Source organism: Chenopodium quinoa, unplaced genomic scaffold (genome assembly GCF_001683475.1).
Source record: "Chenopodium quinoa cultivar QQ74 unplaced genomic scaffold, ASM168347v1, whole genome shotgun sequence".
Taxonomy (NCBI): domain Eukaryota; kingdom Viridiplantae; phylum Streptophyta; class Magnoliopsida; order Caryophyllales; family Amaranthaceae; genus Chenopodium; species Chenopodium quinoa.
The window spans coordinates 2656015-2675315 of NW_018742244.1; the positions used below are offsets into that span (position 1 = coordinate 2656015).

The 19301-nt window shown below is 37.5% G+C and overlaps 2 protein-coding genes across 2 annotated transcripts; both read left to right on the forward strand.

Moving 5' to 3' along the window:
* Positions 1 to 2560: 2560 nt before the first annotated feature.
* LOC110737294 lies at positions 2561 to 8870 on the forward strand. The gene is made up of 5 exons (XM_021917649.1): positions 2561 to 4786; positions 4884 to 4937; positions 7652 to 7725; positions 8747 to 8762; positions 8847 to 8870. The coding sequence occupies exons 1-5, from the start codon at positions 2561 to 2563 to the stop codon at positions 8868 to 8870; spliced, it is 2394 nt and encodes a 797-aa protein (XP_021773341.1).
* Positions 7431 to 19140, forward strand: LOC110740317. Its single transcript, XM_021920807.1, has 8 exons — positions 7431 to 7725; positions 8847 to 9592; positions 11661 to 11905; positions 12015 to 12224; positions 12675 to 12767; positions 12866 to 12967; positions 14788 to 15357; positions 18682 to 19140. The coding sequence occupies exons 2-8, from the start codon at positions 8887 to 8889 to the stop codon at positions 18739 to 18741; spliced, it is 1986 nt and encodes a 661-aa protein (XP_021776499.1). The 5' UTR covers positions 7431 to 7725; positions 8847 to 8886; the 3' UTR covers positions 18742 to 19140.
* The last annotated feature ends 161 nt before the right edge of the window (positions 19141 to 19301 follow it).

A 19301-nucleotide genomic window follows, 5' to 3' on the forward strand; every position in this document is an offset into this window, starting at 1 on the left:
ATGTTTTCGAGGCTAAAACAATAGATAAACCAGTATAATTATTTTATAATCATGATCTTTCCAACTTCAGTAGAATTTTATAGCCATAATCTTAACTTATGATATATTGACGGTCCCTTAGATCATCCCATCCCAATATAGTTACCCGTTCTTTAATTGTCTTAATGTTTACCCAAAGTCAAGGTTACTTTGAATATCATCTCAATTCTACTTACAATGTCTCTCTCAAATCCTTTGTATGGGAGAGAAGGCTCTGAGGGCCAACCCAAAAACTCTGGATTGATGTATGTGAATGCGTTGGTAAACGGAAAGGAAACTCGTGCCATGGTGGATACCGGTGCTACCCACAACTTCATTTCAGAAAAGGAGCTACTAGCCATTGTGCACTGCCTAAGAAGATGGAGGCACTACTTGTTGGGGTCAAAGTTTACCGTCCGCACAGACAACACCGCGGCGAGTCACTTTCTCACCCAACCCAAGCTGACAGGAAAACAAGCTCGGTGGCAGGAGGACTTAGCTGAGTTCGACGTGGAGTTCACCTATAGAACGGGATCCAACAATAGAGTTGTCGATGCCCTGAGTAGGCGGGCCGATCTTGCTGCGATGTACAAGTTAGCGCCAATGACTGCAAGCAACATTGCCACATCCATTAGAGATCAAGTTCGTGCTTATCTCCCAGATGATCCGATGACAAAAACCATAACAAAAATGATTGAAGAAGGGAAGACTAGACGCTTTTGGTTGGAAGATGGCCTCATCTTCACCAAAGGTACAAAGCTGTTCATCCCCAAAGCAGGGGGATTGAGGAAAATGTTGTTGAAGGAATGCCATGATACGCTGTGGGCGGGACATCCAGGTTGGCAAAGCAGTCTACTCGCGATGGGGTACTACTGGCCAGGAATGAAGGAAGATGTGATGAGCTACACCAAAACCTGCCTTGTGTGCCAGCTAGACAAGGTTGACAGACAGAAGCCCGGGGGCCTCCTTGAACCTCTTCCTGTACCAACTCTACCGTGGGAGAGTGTGTCGATGGACTTCATTAGTGGCCTCCCGAAGGTTGGCCAGTTCTCTTCTATCATGGTGGTGATAGACAGGTTCTCAAAATACGCAACGTTTGTACCCTTGCAGAAGGCTTGCGGAGCAGAAGAAACGACATCTCTCTTCTTTAAGCATATTGTGAAGTACTGGGGATTGCCAAAGAGCATAGTAAGCGACAGGGATACCAGATTCACGAGCATATTCTGGTCTGAGCTATTCCAAATGATGGGGTCTGACCTCAACATGTCGTCAAGCCACCACCCTCAATCTGATGGGCAGACAGAGATATTCAATGGGCTTCTCGAGGAATACTTACGTCACTTTGTGAGCGCCAACCAAAAAGATTGGGTGAGACTTTTGGACGTCGTACAACTTTGCTTCAACGCTCAAAGGAGTTCTTCTTCCAACAAAAGCCCCTTTGAGTTGGTCATGGGTCAACAACCTCTCCTCCCGCACACAGTGGCTGACTGGGAGGGCGGTAGGAGTGCTCAGGCTCGAGATTTTACAAGAGAGTGGAAGCAAAACACCGACATTGCGAAAGCCTACCTAGAGCGAGCATCGCGCCGGATGAAGAAATGGGCTGATCAAAACAGAAGGCCAGTTGATTTTGCTATTGAGGACATGGTGATGGTGAAGGTCTTACCAGAACAGCTGAAGTTTCTCAGAGGGAGAGATCGTCGCCTCATTCGGAAATATGAAGGCCCCATCCGCATCACTAAACGGATTGGGAAGAACGCATACAAGGTAGAACCGCCTGCGTGGATGAGGATTCACCCCGTCTTCCACGTTAGTCGTCTAAAACCCTACCATCCAGATCCCGACGACAACAACCGCAACGTCAGCTACCGCGCCAACATCGGAACCAGGACAAGAGCCACCCCTACAACAGAAGACTGAAGCTGCTAAGATCTTAGTGTAGATTTTGTAAGTCGACGAGGACGTCGACGACTTAAGTGGGGGAGGATGTTAGAATCCAACCTCTTTGTTATGTATTCTTCTTTATTTTCCTTGTATTTTCCTTATGTAATGTCTCTTTAGTCTTTCTTTTTATTTTTCTAGACCCTAGGGAGAATTATTGTGTTACTGTCATTTCAGCGTTCACTTGTAATTCTCTACTAATGCAATATAAAGCTCTTTAGGGAGCGAATGGTTATTCAATCAAAGCTCTCTACCCCGTTGTTATTGCTTTAGGACTTGTGTGTTGTTTAAGCCTTTATAGATATTGTGCTTGCCTTGTTTTAAAGCATCCCCCACCAAACCAAGAGACCCTAGAGACGTCCTCATTTTCGTCGGTTTCGCTTGTGCCCGCTTCGAAGTATCGACCGTCACAAGCCCCGACTCCGCACTCGTTGTTCTCGTGTACCCTCTTGAGACACCGTAGGTCCGTGTTGTTGTGTGCTCACGAACCTCCTTGCTTTAGGCTTGCGCCCTTGTCGCCAAAAGACGAGAGCGCACCGCACGATCTGGTGTTGAATCACTCGGACCGTGACAGTTTGGTATCAGAGCCAAGTTTGCCGTAGAGATGGCAGAAGAAGGAGATATGCATGAATACACATTCGAGGAAAGACTTGCTTGTCTTGAAGGCAAGTCCGAACAGTGGGCTATGCTTGAAGAAAGGCTGCCCAAACTCGAGGATATTGTAATAAAACAAGCCGACCAAATAGAGAGGCTTGTCGCTACTGTGGATGGGTTAACGGAGCAACTTAACTTCGTGCAAGGCGTCGCTGATAAAGCACAAGATAAATGTGCAACCTTAATGCGTGCTCAGAGAGGGCTCGGGGGAAGTGGAGGTGCCAAGATAAAACCTCCCAAGCCCCGGACCTTCAATGGCACGAGAGATTCAAAAGAAGTCGATAATTTCATTTTCGACATGGAGCAATACTTTCGGGTCTGTCAGTTGGAGAATGAGTTAAAAGTTGATACCGCCACTATGTATTTGGTGGATGATGCAAAGCTGTGGTGGCGCACCAAGTACGCTGACATCCAAGCTAAGAGGACGTCGATGGATACTTGGGAGGATCTGAAGAAAGAGCTGATGGCCCAATTTTATCCCGAGAATACCGAGTTTGTTGCTCGCACCAAGCTCGCTGCTTTGCAGCATAAGGGTTCCATCCGGGAGTATGTCAAAGAGTTTTCAGCGTGCATGTTGGAGATCCACAATATGTCCGAGGAAGATCGCCTATTCAACTTTGTGCGTGGTCTTAAGGAATGGGCCCAAAGAGAAATTAGGCGCCAAAAGATTGATACTTTATCGGGAGCCATTGCTGCAGCCGAAAGGTTGATGGACTACTCCTCAGAGAAAGGACAAGGTTTGAAGAAAGGGAATAGCGGGCCGACACCGAACCCTCCTAGGAACTCCGGACATGGCTCGCAAGTGAGCTCCAACAACTCGAACAATAGATACAATAGGAGTGGGGGAGAAGACTCTCGGAAGAGTGGAGCTTCTTCCTTCTCTAGTAGAGGAAGCACCCCTAGTTCATCTTCGGCAGCCAGGCCATTGACGTGTATCCTTTGCCGAGGACCGCACAAGTGGTTTGAATGTCGACACAAGGGAGAAATTGACAATCTCCAAAAGAAATTGTCCTCCATTTCCTTAGAAAACCCCGAGGGTGAAGAAGCCGATGAGGTAGAACCTAGTGAAGGAGAACATTCCAGACTGGGGGCCATTCGCATGATGTGCACTATGGGAAGAGAAGGCTCTGAGGGCCAACCTAAAAACTCTGGATTGATGTATGTGAATGCGTTGGTAAACGGAAAGGAAACTCGTGCCATGGTGGATACCGGTGCTACCCACAACTTCATTTCAGAAAAGGAGGCAAAAAGACTTGGGTTGAAGCTCCTACCAGAAGGAGGCAGTATGAAAGCGGTGAATTCAGTTGCCAAACCGATCCACGGCGTTGCCAAAAAAGTAACAATGAAGCTGGGAGATTGGAGCGGACATGTGGACTTTACCGTTGCGCCAATGGACGACTTCAGCTTGGTGCTCGGCATGGACTTCTTACACTTTAGTAAGGCAGTCCCGATGGCGCATCTTAGATCTATTCTGGTGCCCGGGCAGCAACCATGTCTCCTCCGAACCTGCGATCCGGGAAAAGAGCCGAAAGGGCCCCTCCTTTCAGCAATGCAATTGGAGAAGGGGTTGAAGAGGAACGAGCCCACGTTCCTAGCAACACTTTCCACGAAGGAAGATGAAGCAAGTGGAGACTTTCCGCCTGCAGTTGCCGAGCTACTATCAGAGTTCCAGGATCTCTTCCCGAAAGACCTACCAAAAGTTCTCCCACCTAGAAGGACAGTGGACCATGAGATTGAGCTGGTTCCAGGGGCGAAACCCCCAGCACGAAGCCCTTATCGCATGGCTCCCCCAGAATTGGCTGAACTCCGGAAACAATTGGAGGACTTGCTTGAGGCAGCCTTCATCTGCCCATCAAAGGCTCCTTATGGGGCTCCTGTGCTTTTTCAGAAAAAACAAGATGGAAGTCTTCGATTGTGTATCGACTACCGAGCATTAAATAAGGTTACGGTGCGCAATCACTACCCTATCCCTTTGGTGGCGGATTTGTTCGATCAGTTAGGGGATGCAGTGTACTTTACAAAGCTAGACTTGAAGTCTGGCTATCACCAAGTTTGTATCGCCGAAGGAGATGAACCAAAAACTGCTTGTGTGACGAGATACGGGGCATACGAATGGCTAGTCATGCCCTTCGGCTTGACGAATGCACCTGCTACGTTCTGTACTCTGATGAACCAAGTATTTCGAGAGTACTTTCCAGATTATACACTCAAGTGTATCTTAAACAATGTTAAAAACCAAATGAGCATAATTTTATGACACCTTGATCTCATAGGTAATGGCAACTACTGCTCATCTTTACCGTGATACCTTTACCGATATAAAAATTGTGAGTTCATGCATGAGTTAAAGTTAGATGGCATTTACAAAATTAGAGTGTTGATGATTTCCATGATTAAGAACTAAAAAGCCTATGAAACATCAAATTTACCGTGTATTGAGCTTTTGCTTGCAGACAAAAAATCTTATATAAGATTAAATACTATGTATATCATGTTTTGATTTTGGATTTATACTTATTGTATTTTAGTCTTTTGCACGTGTAATGAGGATATTATCTATAATTAAGTAGATACTCGTATTTAATTTGCATGCATGCTTACGACAAAATAATGTCAGTATGTTTCATTTAATGTTGCAATCATCTAATTTGGCAAGTCTCTTAAAATAAGTTGCATAAGCTTTGAAGGTTAGAACGAGGATTGAGGAGGGGGACGGAGTTTCATAGTCTAATTAAATAAAACCAAACTATAAACTTGTCTATAACTATTTTCACCACGACAAATTGTATACCAGTTACCTATTCGTTTGGTTGATTCGTGTGCACATGGATTCAAAAACAGTTTTCATGTGTAAACAAATGGATAAATATAAGACCAAGCACTAAAAATCAAAACATAGTGTTTAAGAAAAGTTCAAGTAAATAAAGGGAAATAATTCAATGTGAAAATAAGGTTGGCAAAATAATATTCAAGGAAATTTGTTTTTTCAAAAGTTTCGTAAGTAAAGAAATTCATAAAACCAGTGTGGAATATTGATTCAGCCTTCGTAGCAAGATGATAAACAATATATTGATTAAGTAACTAGAATTTGAATTGACGATTTCAATAATATTTCAAGAAGTTTCTTATCTATACATATGATTGCATGTTTTATTTCATTTAAGTGGATAACTTTAATATGGAGAAAACAATAAGCGGGACATAGATGAACATTAACGACACAAGCTTTATATTTTTTGGATGTTTATGCATGGAACAATTACAATTCTGTTTCTATATTCAATGTTTACCCTAATGACTAATTAAGAAGCGAACGAATGAATTTAATTTTTGATTAACAATGAGTAATGGATTAATAAAAGGGAAGAAAAGGGAAAACAAATAGGGTAAACTTTTAAAATTTATTCTATTATTTAAATTTAACAATTTTTGGAGGAAATACATGAAATTGTATTGACTTTGCGAAGTAAATAAACAATGGACAACAAAGAATTAAAAAATACACTCTTTTTAGGTCGTTCATACATCCTAAATCCAAGTGCATCTCAATTTCTCGTCAATGGTATGTTGCATCTAGTCTATAACTCTATATATAAAGTACTCCTATATCATAACATTTATGATCCTTTTAGTAGACAAGTCTAACTTTTGACACACGAGACAAAGCAACAAGCAAGCCCAATCTAACCTCATGCATGATAAGCTAAAAGTAGAATATTAAAAATAAATAAATATCTATTACATTGATTAACGTATTTTTCTCATGACATTTAAAGTTATACTGTATTATTTTAGTGAATCCATTTAATCTGTACGTAGTACTCTATATTATCTAAGTGAAGGGGGGATGACTTTGGTGGCCACCTAACAATGCAATTGGCTTAAATGGAAAGATGAATAAATGATAATTAAAATTACAACTGGAATGGAAATTAATCATTGACAAATCAGCCATATTTGGCATGGTAAAATTTGTCACTAATCATTCAAATAATTGCCATCAATTTTTGAATTTCAATTAAGGAGATACAATCATTGAATCACAGATGATGGAATTCTAACAATTAGTAGATTTTGTTTAAAAAAAAAACCCAATTAATAAGATTTTATTAAGAGATTACAATCAGATAATTAACTCAACTTTGTGACTGGATGTGAATGATTGTAGGTAATTATGAATATCATCAATTTTTCCCATCCCTATTTTCACAAGTGCATGAATAATACAAGTGTGCATATGCAAATATGCAGTGCGTTGAATTTGAACTAGGATTCACATGTCATCGAAGAAATTTCTTCCGATTCATAAAATACTTGCAATTTATTGTACAATTTTGATATATGTTATTTTTTTTTTAAAAAAAAAATATGAAAAAATGCTAAGCCTTGAACACAAAACACATCGTGTGCTTATATATATATATTACGGAGTATATGCAACTCGGACTAACTGCAAATATCATTATCCATTTTAAAATTACAGAAACAAAATAATTTTCAATTAGCACAATTTCATGATCATAATATTCATATCCATAACTCGAACTAAGGACCTGTGATTTACTGAACTGAGCTAAAGTGAACTGAATTTATTGGAGTAAAATTGCGAACTGAACTTGAATATTTTATGAGTGAAGGAAATTAAAAACTAAACTAAACTAAAATGAATTGAACTAAAAAAAAGCAAAAGAGAACAAACCCTAATTACAAAAATATCATTACCCATTTTTAATAGTATTAAAACAAAATAATTTCCAATTAGCAAAATTTCATGATATAATATTCATATCCATATTACCGCATCATAATTCCTTCAAAAATATTCATATCCATATCATTATGCAAAAATGACCGGCATTAATTCAAAAATTTTCATAACCCCCAAAATTATATTACCGCTAAAAGGATAAAACCGACGCATTAACTGAGAAATACGACTAAGCTAAACGGTTTTCGTCACTTTGCAGTTCAACAGCGACACTTTTCTCCCCAATATCACTTTTAACAAATTCACTACAAATTAAACCATTTTTTACACTAGGAGATAGAAAATTCTGCAGATTTCCCCTTCAATCGCCGAATCGTCGTATCACTTGCTGCAGATTTCCTCAATTGGTAATTTTCTTCTCTCTCTAATTTTCAAATTCTAGGGTTTTTTTTTTTCTTTTTTATTATTATCTTTTTGTTTCCTGCTGATTTTGTTGGTGTATTTTTATGGATTTTGTCTTATAAAAGTTGTTATTAAGGTAAGTGTGTTCATTAAAGGGATTAAAAACTTTTGTGATTACGTTAAGAGATGATACTAGCTAATTATAGACCTGTTTCTGTGTAGTAAATTGTAGGAATTGGGGATTTTGAAAGTTATAAACATGATTTTTATGAGCTTAATTGTTTTAAAAATGTAGGTTGTTACTGATTAGGGTTTATAGTGACTAGTGAAGTGGGAATCAAATTAGCCATTGCGAATTTCGAGTGAATTATGGCATTGTGAGTAATACAGATCATACAGTGATATTCAAGTGTACATTCTAGATCAGGAGGAGTGGTATTTTGTGTATTGCTAGTATTCTGTAGCAAATTTATGGGATTAGCTTTGAACTCGGAAATTTTGTTGAAGTCTGGAAGGTAATATAGGTTGCAATACATTAGTTTTATCATGCAATGGGAATGAAATTAAGGCTGAGCAAGATGTTTTACATACTATATCAGCAGAATATGTGATGAACATGAAAAGGAAACAACTATGCTTCCTTAGTTTGCAAATATAGGGTAAGTTAGACTAGTAAGGTGACAATTAAATCCGATTGAAGGTAGTGCATGTTAGCATTGTCATAGACTTATAGTGTCATGTAGTGGTTTTATAATGAGGCTTGAGAATTTAGCTGGATGTTCTTGTTGGCAATTATCTATTGACATGTGAATTGGCAAAGTTGTGAAATACTGCTAATATGTATAGTAATAGTAGCAATTGCAGCAGCTGCAGGGGTTCGAGGTTTGTACTATTAACAATAGTTTGTGATTGCACTTTGAGTATGGACCACTTATTAATATTTATGCATCAGCAATTATTAGTATCACTTGTCATACAGTGATGATTGACGCTACCTGAAATATCATGCAATCTGCATTCTTACAGTTATATTACTGCTTTGGTATAGGAATTTTCTTATTTGTGGTATTTCCTTTTTTCAATCTATTTTAATAGAGCTGCATTAACATTTGACTGTAATCTTCAGATGATTGTTTCAGCAGAAGCTTAATGTACCTGGTAATATAATGAGTTATCGAAGTAAAAGAACAAGAATTGCGGCTACTCCCAAAGTCAAAGACACAAAGATTCCATCAGTTGAAGATGTTGTTGCACAGGTAGTCCAGGATGTTGCTGCTGCAGAAGCGCAAGACGAGGAGACCCTACGCAGTTGCAACCAGAGGACAGACCAAGCTGCAATGAACCAGCCATCCCAAGCTACGTATACTCAGGAAGATGATGTTAGAGCCAACTTGCTAAAAACATCAACAAGAGAGACCCATGCACCTTCGCCAAGCCAACCATCTTCCACTGACCCATCTTCCCGTTTTAGAGCTGGACGTAGGCGATCCATACGTGCTAAAGATGGTGTTCAGCCAAACCATGGTGATGCTCCAAGAGGAGCTCAAGCTCTCGAGACCCAGCTTAGTTCAAGCTGCAACACATGGATAAACGATCCTTCAATGACTGAGCCCAGACAAGCTACAACTACAGATGATGTCAGGCCTAGCAAGAGAAGTGTTGCTGAAAGACAGTTCCATACACCTCCGCCAAGTCAACCACTTCCTGCCGATTCTCCTAGCCAACTTAGAGCCTCAAAGACGCAGTCATTTTGTGTCCAGGAAGATGATGATGAGCTGTTCCAGCAAGGGTTGTCACAAGGGAGGCACCCAAAACCAGCTAAGTGGAGTGATGATATAGAATTTGATGAAATGGAGGAGATCGAGATGAGGGGTAATACTTTGTTTCCTAGAACTTTTTAATAGATAATTGGCAATTTTGCGTAGCATTTGTGTCGATAGTTTAAATTGCAACCTTTCTCTTTTTTGTTTTGTTCTCCCTAAAGTTTAGTTGCTAAGATTTTCACTGTGCCTATATGTTTTCCTCGTGCCTTAGTTTATTACTTTGTATAATAGATTCAGTATGTGGTTGGTCAGTGATAATACTCTACTAATGTGTTTGGGTGGTGCTTGTGTTTGTGTATCAGAGCTTATAAGGCAGAAAACATGTCATCTTACTAAATAATATTACTCCTTCCTTGTAGGTTTTCCCTCTTCTTTTATGAAAATATAATTAGGCTGTATCTAGTTCCCTTAAACTTTTACTTCATCTTCCCCATAAATGGTCTTGCAGGTATATCATTGAGTATCGCATATCTTATAATGCATGTCTTCCCCGATTGACTCTTTAAACATAATTCTATTAAGTTTTAATGATTTAATCTTTTCAAATACCTGTCTCTCTTACTGTGTTTTCTCAACTTGAATAAACGTAGTGTCATCTTGGAGCTTGAGTCTTGACATTTATATGCTTGGCTCTCATGTTGTATCATAGTCAGTGTACTGTTCTATTATTGTTATAATTTTTTTTTTTATTTTTTTATTTTTTTTATTATTTTATTTATTTATTTATAATAACTTTCTGTTAGTGGATATGATTAGAAAAAAAATTTCACAAAAAACTTCCTTACAAGCTACAACATTTTTTATCTTCCTACAACACAAAAGTTTTGGATCAGTTCTTTTTTATTTAAGGTTATATAGTACTAATCCCTATGATGTCATGCATTTGATGTTATTGCTAAATTTTCGAATGTGCACATGTAATGGACTGATTTCTGTTTCAATATTTGTAACTAAATGGACAGTAATTAGATTGAAGGCTTGATGATTGTTTGAAAGATAAAAGCTTACAAGATGAGTCAATAGCTTGAGGCTGTTACTCTCAAAAGGGTAACTTGAGGCTACCAAGCTCTAAACAAGTCTAAAACTCATCAAAAAGAATACCGTTCCCCCCCCCCCCCCTCTTTTCTTATAGTTCATATATTACAAGCTTACTACAAAAAGTGTTTCTCTCTTGATTGCTATTTGTCTTTTACTGACAAAAGGATCAAGCCATTAGAACTTCAGGTTTTTTTTTGTTGCCTCTTGTTGCTGCTTTACTTTGTGGAACATTAATGACTCTTGTTTTCACTTCCCTACAATGGTGTTCCCTCCCTGGTGGCCTCTGTCTTGCAGCAGCTTATGCCTTCTTGTATATGTTTGGATTGGTGAGTCCATCACAGCACTTCTGTGTGACTTCATGAGCATTGTCAATCATATTTTCTGAAAATGTAATTTTGCAAAGTCTTTTTTTTTTGGTGTAGAAATTCACCAGTCTTTTCCTTTGATTCAGACAAGAAATATAATAATTCCACATCTATGAAAGGATACAATGAAGCATTTTCTTATGGGGACCTCAACAAATCACATGTAAATGATGTAATAGACTAGACTAATGGGTAGGAGTTGTGTGGGCAATGCATAAATGGCTGCTAGAATTTGCTTCAAAAGGAAAGAAGCCAGTGAGTTGAACTGAGAAATTCTATGCATAGAGGAAACCAGTGAGAATGAGCATGGTGAGTATTACTGAGTGCTTTTTTAAGCTTTATTTTACACTTTGGCAGAGAACAAGCCTCTTACAAACCATTTAATGCAAATGTCCATCTTCTTCCTTAAATTGCCTGCCCAAAATTCCAGTCTACTATACTCCCTGATATGATTATTATTAGATCCTTAATAACTAGTACAAAAAAAAAAAAAAAAATAAAACCCTAAAAAGGAAACCTAACTCACTATTGTTCTAGCTGGACAATTGGACTTGTATGTGGTATTCTAATTTTGTTACATGTGTTTGGTTATGTGATTCTATGTGGATATAAATACAGGATATTGCTGTTTGTAAGTATATGCTAGAAGAGTTTTTCACCTTTTTTTAAAAAAATCTTATTTTGCTGAGTTATAAATTAGATTAATTTAAACAGATCTAGAAGGGAGGCGTGGAAAGAAGGGAGGAAGAATTCTTCCTCGGCATGTTTGGTCTCTTCAACCTGGTGTGAGGTTTGTGGTCCCTGTTAATGCATTTGACCAACCAGTGAGGAAGGGGGGTTATGTGCTTGTCAAGTTCCTAGGGGATGTAGCAAGGAATGGTGAACTATGTCCTATTGGTGAAGTGAACTGGCATAAGGTGGATAAAAATTGTAAAGTCAACATTATAAACTTGATTCGGGTAGGCTTGTCATATTAGAATATTACTCTTATCTTTCTGTTCTTTTATAAAGCATCCATATTGATTTTATTATCTCACTGTATTGCCTTTGATTGAGCTGGTGTTTTAGGAAAAGTTCGTGCTTCCTGACCGAGACGAAATTGACAAAAGCATTCTTAAACATGTGGGAAAGAAATGGAGGGCTTATAGACACGAGCTTAAGGTGCAATTTAAAAAACCTGACAGAGCACAAGAACTAGTGGCCAGCATTGTGCCAAAAGGAGTGAATTCTACCCAGTGGTTTAAACTTGTACAATACTGGTTTTCAGAGAAATGTCAGGTACCACTTATATTTCTTTGTCCTCACCTTTGTGTTTTTTTTTTCTTGCTAAGCGCGTATTCATTTTATCTCAGTTATTGTTGAGTGTGGGCTGAATTTTGGTATTCAGTTGGTTAAGGTACCTATAAAGTACTTCTTTCGTCTCTTTTTAGTTGACATGTTTCTTTAGTCACGTTTGTCAATGCACAACTTCAATCGTTAAAATCTTTTATTACCGAGCAGCAAAAATTATAAAAGGTTGATATTTTGAAAATATATCTTGTGACGAATCTTACAAGACCCCTCATGATTATATTTTTCATTACGTATATATCACAAAAACGGTCAAAGAGAGGTGTGTGATTGTGTGAACAGTGCTAAAGTCAAAACGTGTCAACTAAAAAAAACGGAGGTAGTATGTGTTAAGGTCTATTTTATGCATATGGATTGTTACTAGTTTCTTTTTCACAGTTCTTATCTGCCAAGGGAAAGGAAGCACGGGCTCTTCAATCCCATCTTCACACTACAGGTGGCAAAAGCTTTGCCCGGAAGAGGGATGAATTTGTAAGTTTTATACAGTATCTGAAACATGTATAAGGAAGCAACATATTATAATTGTTTAGTTATTCTCGTTTTTAACTTACTGCCTTATTGGTGCATAGGAGAAGACACACGGAAGAGAGCCAGGAGCGTTGGAATGGTTCGCTCAAACTCATCTGAGAAAAGACGGAACATATGTTGAGGACTCTTCCAAAGAATTCTTGGTATGAATCTGCTAATGATTTATAGTGCAGATTTGAACATAAAAATTACTTTCTTGGTTGTAGCAACTGGAGTTGTCAACTTTGGGGGGGGGGGGGTAGTAGAGCATGCTCAGTATGAAGAGGAGCTGCCAAGTGCCAACTGACAAAAGGAAATTTAGTCAGGGGAACTAGGCTTGTCATTAACATTGATTGGGTAGCTATAGTTTTTTTATTTTTTATTTTTTATTTTTTTATTTTTTATTTTTATTTTTTTTATCTTTTTCTCACGCTTTCTTCTTGTTTACATTATCCATATCATAAGATTGGTTCTGCTGTGTTTTCTATATTGACTCTGTTCATGAGTTGTGGTAAGTGTCACTTCTGTTAATTTAGCTCATATTGCCCTATGTTGGGACGTGGGAGGGTGAATTTCAAATTGGCTGCTGGCCAAATTGCATAGAAATTATCCTGTAGAGGTGCAAGGAAGTTGATTAAGGTTTGAGTGATTCGGGTGGCATTAATTATCAAAATCAAACATGAAATGCTGATGCCTATATATATATATATATATATATATATTTTTTTTTTTTTTTGAAATTTTAGGCTCTCCACATCTTCGAAGGCTCATAGCAGTCTTAGATTCATTTTTATGACCTGATACCTTTATCATGATATGATGTTGGAGCATTTGAGTTTGGCTTATCAAGCTGTCTTGATGAAGTCAATGACTGGAAATTGTTTTCTGGGACCAATTAACTAGCGAGACTTTTTTTTTTTTTTTAATAATTGCTTGATATATGAAGGAAATTCTCTTTAAAGCTTTGGATTAAAAAATAGTTTATATTATTATAATTTTTGTAATGAATTGAGGTACTCCCTCCGTCCCTAAATTACATTCCTCCTTTCTATTTTTGGTAAGTTTTTTTTAGTAAATCAACTCTCTTTTTCTGTTTTATATTTAATGCTTTCTCACTCATCCTTACCTAATCTCACTCATAATCCTTGTGCCAAATTACAATGAATATGATTGGTTAAAAATTTTCAATTAGGAGCATGTGATTGGTCCATTTTTTTTTTTTTTTTGCAAAGGATTGATGACATGTCATGAGAAATAACTAATCTATCTTTGTACTTCCCATTGCATTATCTAATTATTGTTATTTGTCTTATTCTTTCCTCCTTAATTCCCGTGTAATTTTCCAAAGAGGAAGGTAATTTAGGGACGGAGGGAGTATAATATTGTTTTTTGCAAAGTAATATGTATTCCAGCGTAAAGGCGTTGGAGAGATTACTACTTGTCTAACGCTTTTAAAGAAATAATTTGTAAAGAGAAATACATTTGTAAGTCTTTATTACCTTTTATAATGATCTATTAATCAATGATGTCATATTGGAATAATGGTTAAAATCTTGCTTTACATTTAATTGGTCACATGTTCAATTCCTATCAACAACAATGTTTACTTTTTAAAGTGAAGGTTTGACATGATTAGAAGCCTTTGTCTAAGAGGAGTGTGCCACGTGGCACATAAACTCTCTTAGGAACACTTTAATATATAATTATAGATTATGATGATTGTAACTAGGCTCACAACATAGAAGTTTAACCAATTTTATACTACCTAGTAAAGAGCTTTCTTTTCTTTCCTTTCTTTCTTTCCTTTTCTTTTTCTTTTTTTAATTTTTTTTAATTTATTTATTTATTTTTATTTTTATTAGTAAATAATTTTGTTGTATTTTACTTTTTTAAAGTGACCAGTGAAATACCTATTCTGGGATTGCTACTCCAACTCCAAGCTTAAATGTACAAGCTTTTATGTAATTATTTTACTGTTTAATAGGATGCTGCTGCAGCGCTGGTTGCTAAACGTGGTTCCACCTCTTCTCCTGCCGAGCGTATTGCCATTGAGAATCAGGTTTTTAATGAGCTCATGTACTCTGATGACGACGAGAGATGCCAGCGACCTATTGGATATGGGTTTGGAGTCAATCGGAATAAGTTGTTTGGGGTTGGTGGAGAGTTGAGAAAAAGAGGATATCTGGCATCGGGTACTTCCACAGAAGTTGGGAGTGGCTCCCGAAATAAGCTATTTGGTATTGGAGCAGAGCCAAAGAGAAATAAGTACTCTACATTAGATACTTCAAAAGAAGTGGAGAGGTTGAACTTTGCGATGGAAGCTATGAGTGAGACCAATGAAGTTATGCAAGCCCGAATTCAGATGCAGTCTCAGCAATTGAAAATGCAATCCCAGCAGTTGCAAATGCAGTCCAAGCAGATGGAAGGATTGCAATTTCAACTTCAACAAGTAACTTCTTTGCTGACCAAGTTTGGAGTGATGCTGAACAATCCACAAAATGATCCTACGCGCAGAGGGGTTTTTCGTCAAGGCCCCAATACCATGAATGCACAGGTATATAGCTTTTAGCTTTATTTTATCTCCATGTTCTTCTTTGATTAATGCATATAAGCAAATCAGGTATTGTCTCTTTCTTGGTTTCTTATGTATTTCTTAACCTATTCTTCTAGTTAGATTTTGTAGATTATAAGTAATTGTTTAAAGGGAAACTCATATCTTTAGAAGTCCTTGTGTTAATGAAAGTTGGTAAAGTTGCATCAACCAAAATGTTTATTTTGTTACTTTCACTTGCAATTTTCTTCTACTGCTAATAGAACCTAGTGTGAATGAGTGGAGCTTAGACTTAGGATTTCTGGGAGGTAAAATCCTAGCAGGCATGGTTGAGAAGGGAAGAGTACTTCATTGATGAGGAATCAGACCCCTCTTTGGCATATGCTTAAAACCCAATCAAATCCTGCTTTGTGCAGGGCCGAAGAGAAATTAGACCACTCCTTGGCTTTGCTTTACAACCCAATTGAATACTGTTTTTGACAGGACTGTAAGATGTTCTCAAACATGTGTAGCTTACCCTAACAAATTAGAACGTTTACAGAGGTTGCTTGACTTGTTTCTGATCTAGTTATTTTGGGATTCTTACATTTCCTTGGAACTGCACTATCATCTTCCTTGGTTACTCCTGAATAAAGTTTAAGAGTTAATGTAAATGTTTGTTGATATTACTCAATCTAAATTTAAAAAGATAAATTGAAATGATAGAGAGCAAGGGAAATCAAAGAGAGATGGTTAAGTAGCTACTGGTTTTCCTAAGCTGTTCAGAATGCAGATGAGCTGAATGGATAATATAAAGAGAGCTGGAGGTATTAAATTTCTGATAGTGTACACTAGGCTATTTTCTGTTTTATTAAAAAAAAAAAAAAAACATTGAGTGTATCTAGCTCTAGGAACACCCAGGTTTATAATGGATTTTGCACGAATTCTCATCTTTCCCTTGACTATCTACAACATTAGGGCCTAAGTTGATAGACTTGATACATGTTCCATGTGCCTTTGGTTTGCATGGACTTAAAGCTTACTTGTATTGAAATGTTCACTTTATGCAGTAAATAATTCTGTTAGTCCTATACTCTCCTTTTTATGCTGTAAACCTGTAAATTACCTTCGGAGTTTGGAATAGGACCCCTTTGAAATTACACTTCTAAAATTTAACCAATGGTATTCTGCTGAAGTGAGCTACAAGGATTATGTTCACAAGTAGGAAGTATGCTGACATTTTTTTATACCTTGAAATGTCCCTGTTGATCCTTACAACAATGTTGTCATGTTTTCTTTTGTAGTAGATAGTGATGGTCACAGTTATGTATGATGCATCTTCTGTCTATCCTAACTTGAGTGGGTTAATATACTGGTTGACTCATTTTGGTATCCTTGGTGATTAATAGGTAGGGAACTAGGGACAGTTATCAGGTGGTTGGATGCGAATACCCCCTTTCCCATACCTATATCCACCACCTACTCACTAACCCATGAGGGGTACAGTTTCGTCACCCATACCCACCACCAATGACCAGTACAGATTCATCACCCACCATACCCACCACCCATGACAGGTACAGATTCATCATCCATACCCACTCCACTGCTTAATTGGACATCCACTGCCCAATTAATCTCCCCCCCCCCCCCCCCAAAAAAAAAAAAGTGGATAATCACCTATTATCCATCCACTAAATGAAATTAAGGCCGTGGGGTTGCTGGTTTTATCCTGGATAAAATTGCAATTAAAAAAAAAGAAAAAAAAGAAGTATTTATCTAACATTAAACTTGATACATGATAATATAATTGTTTTAAAATGTATGGGTAGGGCAGGTGGATGTTGGGTGGGCAAGATTTAAATCCCACCACTTACTACCCATGGCGGCTACGAGTGTATTACTTTTAACATGCATGCCTACACTACCAACCATTCATACTCTCATACCTATACACCCATACTTGCCCCAACTAGGGTGTGTGGAATCCACTTACTGCAACACACTAACTCAATGTAACAGTTTTAAGGAAAAATAAAGCAATAAAGAAGCAATTTTTTAGAGAAGGAAGCAGTTGATTGATTAATGAAAGCTAAAAATGGAGTCTTGGATCTGAGTGACTTCAGGCCACCACTCTCTAGGGAGCACCTTTAGGGTACAAATCTCCTTAACCTAGGAATTACAAAATGACTGCCTACCCAACACACTCCCCCTTCCCCTTTCTTATATTTACACAACAAGCCAAGAACAGAAAGGACAAAAAGGCAGCTGTCACTGATTGTTAGGAAAATTCCCCTGCTCCTGCTGTGCTTGAGGTATTTGGTGTGCTTGTGTCAGTCCCCTCCTTCCCCTACGCTTGTAAGTGATCCATTCCTTGTGCTTGCTCTTCCCAGCATACCCAGCATTCGTTACACTTAATCAATCATACCCACATACCATCCCTAGTTACTACTAGGTGTCCCTCCAGGCCTAGATATTAGTTAAAAGTGGGTGTTATTTACGCCTATAGTTTATTTTCATTCCTCGTTATGTCCCAGTGTCGATGAAATTTCTTTAATACCAGTTCAGTCATATAATTAATTGTTTCATGCGTGTTTTACTTCTACATAATTCAAGAAATCTATTACTAGTATATATGTAGTCTTCATATAAACAATTATCCCATCGATTTCAACCAATGTGTCAGCTGTTTTCCAGTGGGTATAACGATGCTGTAATGTGCGGTAAAGGTGTTTTTAGTTGACAGTTTGAAGGAAGCCTTTCATGCTTCCTGTTTGAAAGAATTATGATATTATTTTGAATGTCGAAATGAGTTTTCTTGTCCATCTGTGGGCTATGATTCCCCCCCCCCCCCTCTTTTTTTATTTTTTATTATTATTTACATTCTGCTGTTTTGGGCAGTGTCGGTTGTCTTCTAAGTGAATCTAATGAAGCATGACAAATATGCTAGTCTTGTTTGTGCTTGTAATGATTTCGGATGCCCTGTGTAGCTGTTTGTAATTTTTTGGTAGCTCAATACATGCAGACAAATTCAGTTCACTGATTTTTGTAGACACCTCAAAAATTAAAGTTTTTGTTTGCTTTGAGAGCGTATATGTATTCTGTTCTCCAATATTCAACTGTTTCATGTTAACATCATATATCACTGATTTGATTTGTTTGAATGGATTGGGTCATTCTCCCTATTTGTTTTTATGTTTGTTTTTCTGAATTTCTATAGTACCTATTTTCTCACATGTGGAGCCATCTTTAATCTCCGCTATGAAAATAAGAAACAGAGTATATGGTGTTGCATACTATGATAATCAAATAGTGGACTGAGTCAATGTTTCTCAATCTGTTTCGAAGGTTTCCGAAGCTTCATCTGAAGATACTGACAGTGACTCTGACAGTATAGAGTGGGACTGAGATCAGCGAGGTAGACATCTGCTGCTCTAGGCATAGTTTCATATACAAGTATGTTGCTTCTACCTTGTATCTCCTTATTGTGACATTAACTGATGTGTATTTCCTTATTGTACTATGGGTCATACATTCATATTGTGTAACTATTCTGTTTATCTTTTCCTGTCCGCTCTCTCAAACAAAACCCTAAAAAGTGTTGTAATTTATTAGTGATTATTCAGGAAGTAAAGGAAGCTGAATCAATCTTGTGACTAATGTAAGTAGTCATTTTAGAAGCTTAATTTTGGAACTTATATGTAGTAGAATAAATTCTTAACAAGAGGGGAAGCTATTAAGAGGAAAAATATTTTGGGTACATTTTAAGTTGACTGACAATGGAACTTATATTTTTTTTTACGTGTATCACTTTGACTGATGTTATTATATTATTCACATAACTTTTACTAGTTTTGATGATTTTTATCTTAAGAAAAATATGTTTTAATGTATGATCTTGTTAAATTCATCACAACATATACTTTTAAAATATCAACTTATTGTAATTTTCACTTATTGATAAGTAA

Coding starts and splice junctions, on each gene's coding strand:
- LOC110737294 (XM_021917649.1), top strand. CDS start 2,561: ATGGCAGAAGAAGGAGATATGCATGAATACACATTCGAGGAAAGACTT. Junction 4,787..4,883: donor TCTGTACTCTGATGAACCAA/GTATTTCGAGAG, acceptor TTGATCTCATAG/GTAATGGCAACTACTGCTCA. Junction 4,938..7,651: donor CCTTTACCGATATAAAAATT/GTGAGTTCATGC, acceptor TTTTTACACTAG/GAGATAGAAAATTCTGCAGA.
- LOC110740317 (XM_021920807.1), top strand. CDS start 8,887: ATGAGTTATCGAAGTAAAAGAACAAGAATTGCGGCTACTCCCAAAGTC. Junction 11,906..12,014: donor ACATTATAAACTTGATTCGG/GTAGGCTTGTCA, acceptor CTGGTGTTTTAG/GAAAAGTTCGTGCTTCCTGA. Junction 12,768..12,865: donor CCCGGAAGAGGGATGAATTT/GTAAGTTTTATA, acceptor ATTGGTGCATAG/GAGAAGACACACGGAAGAGA.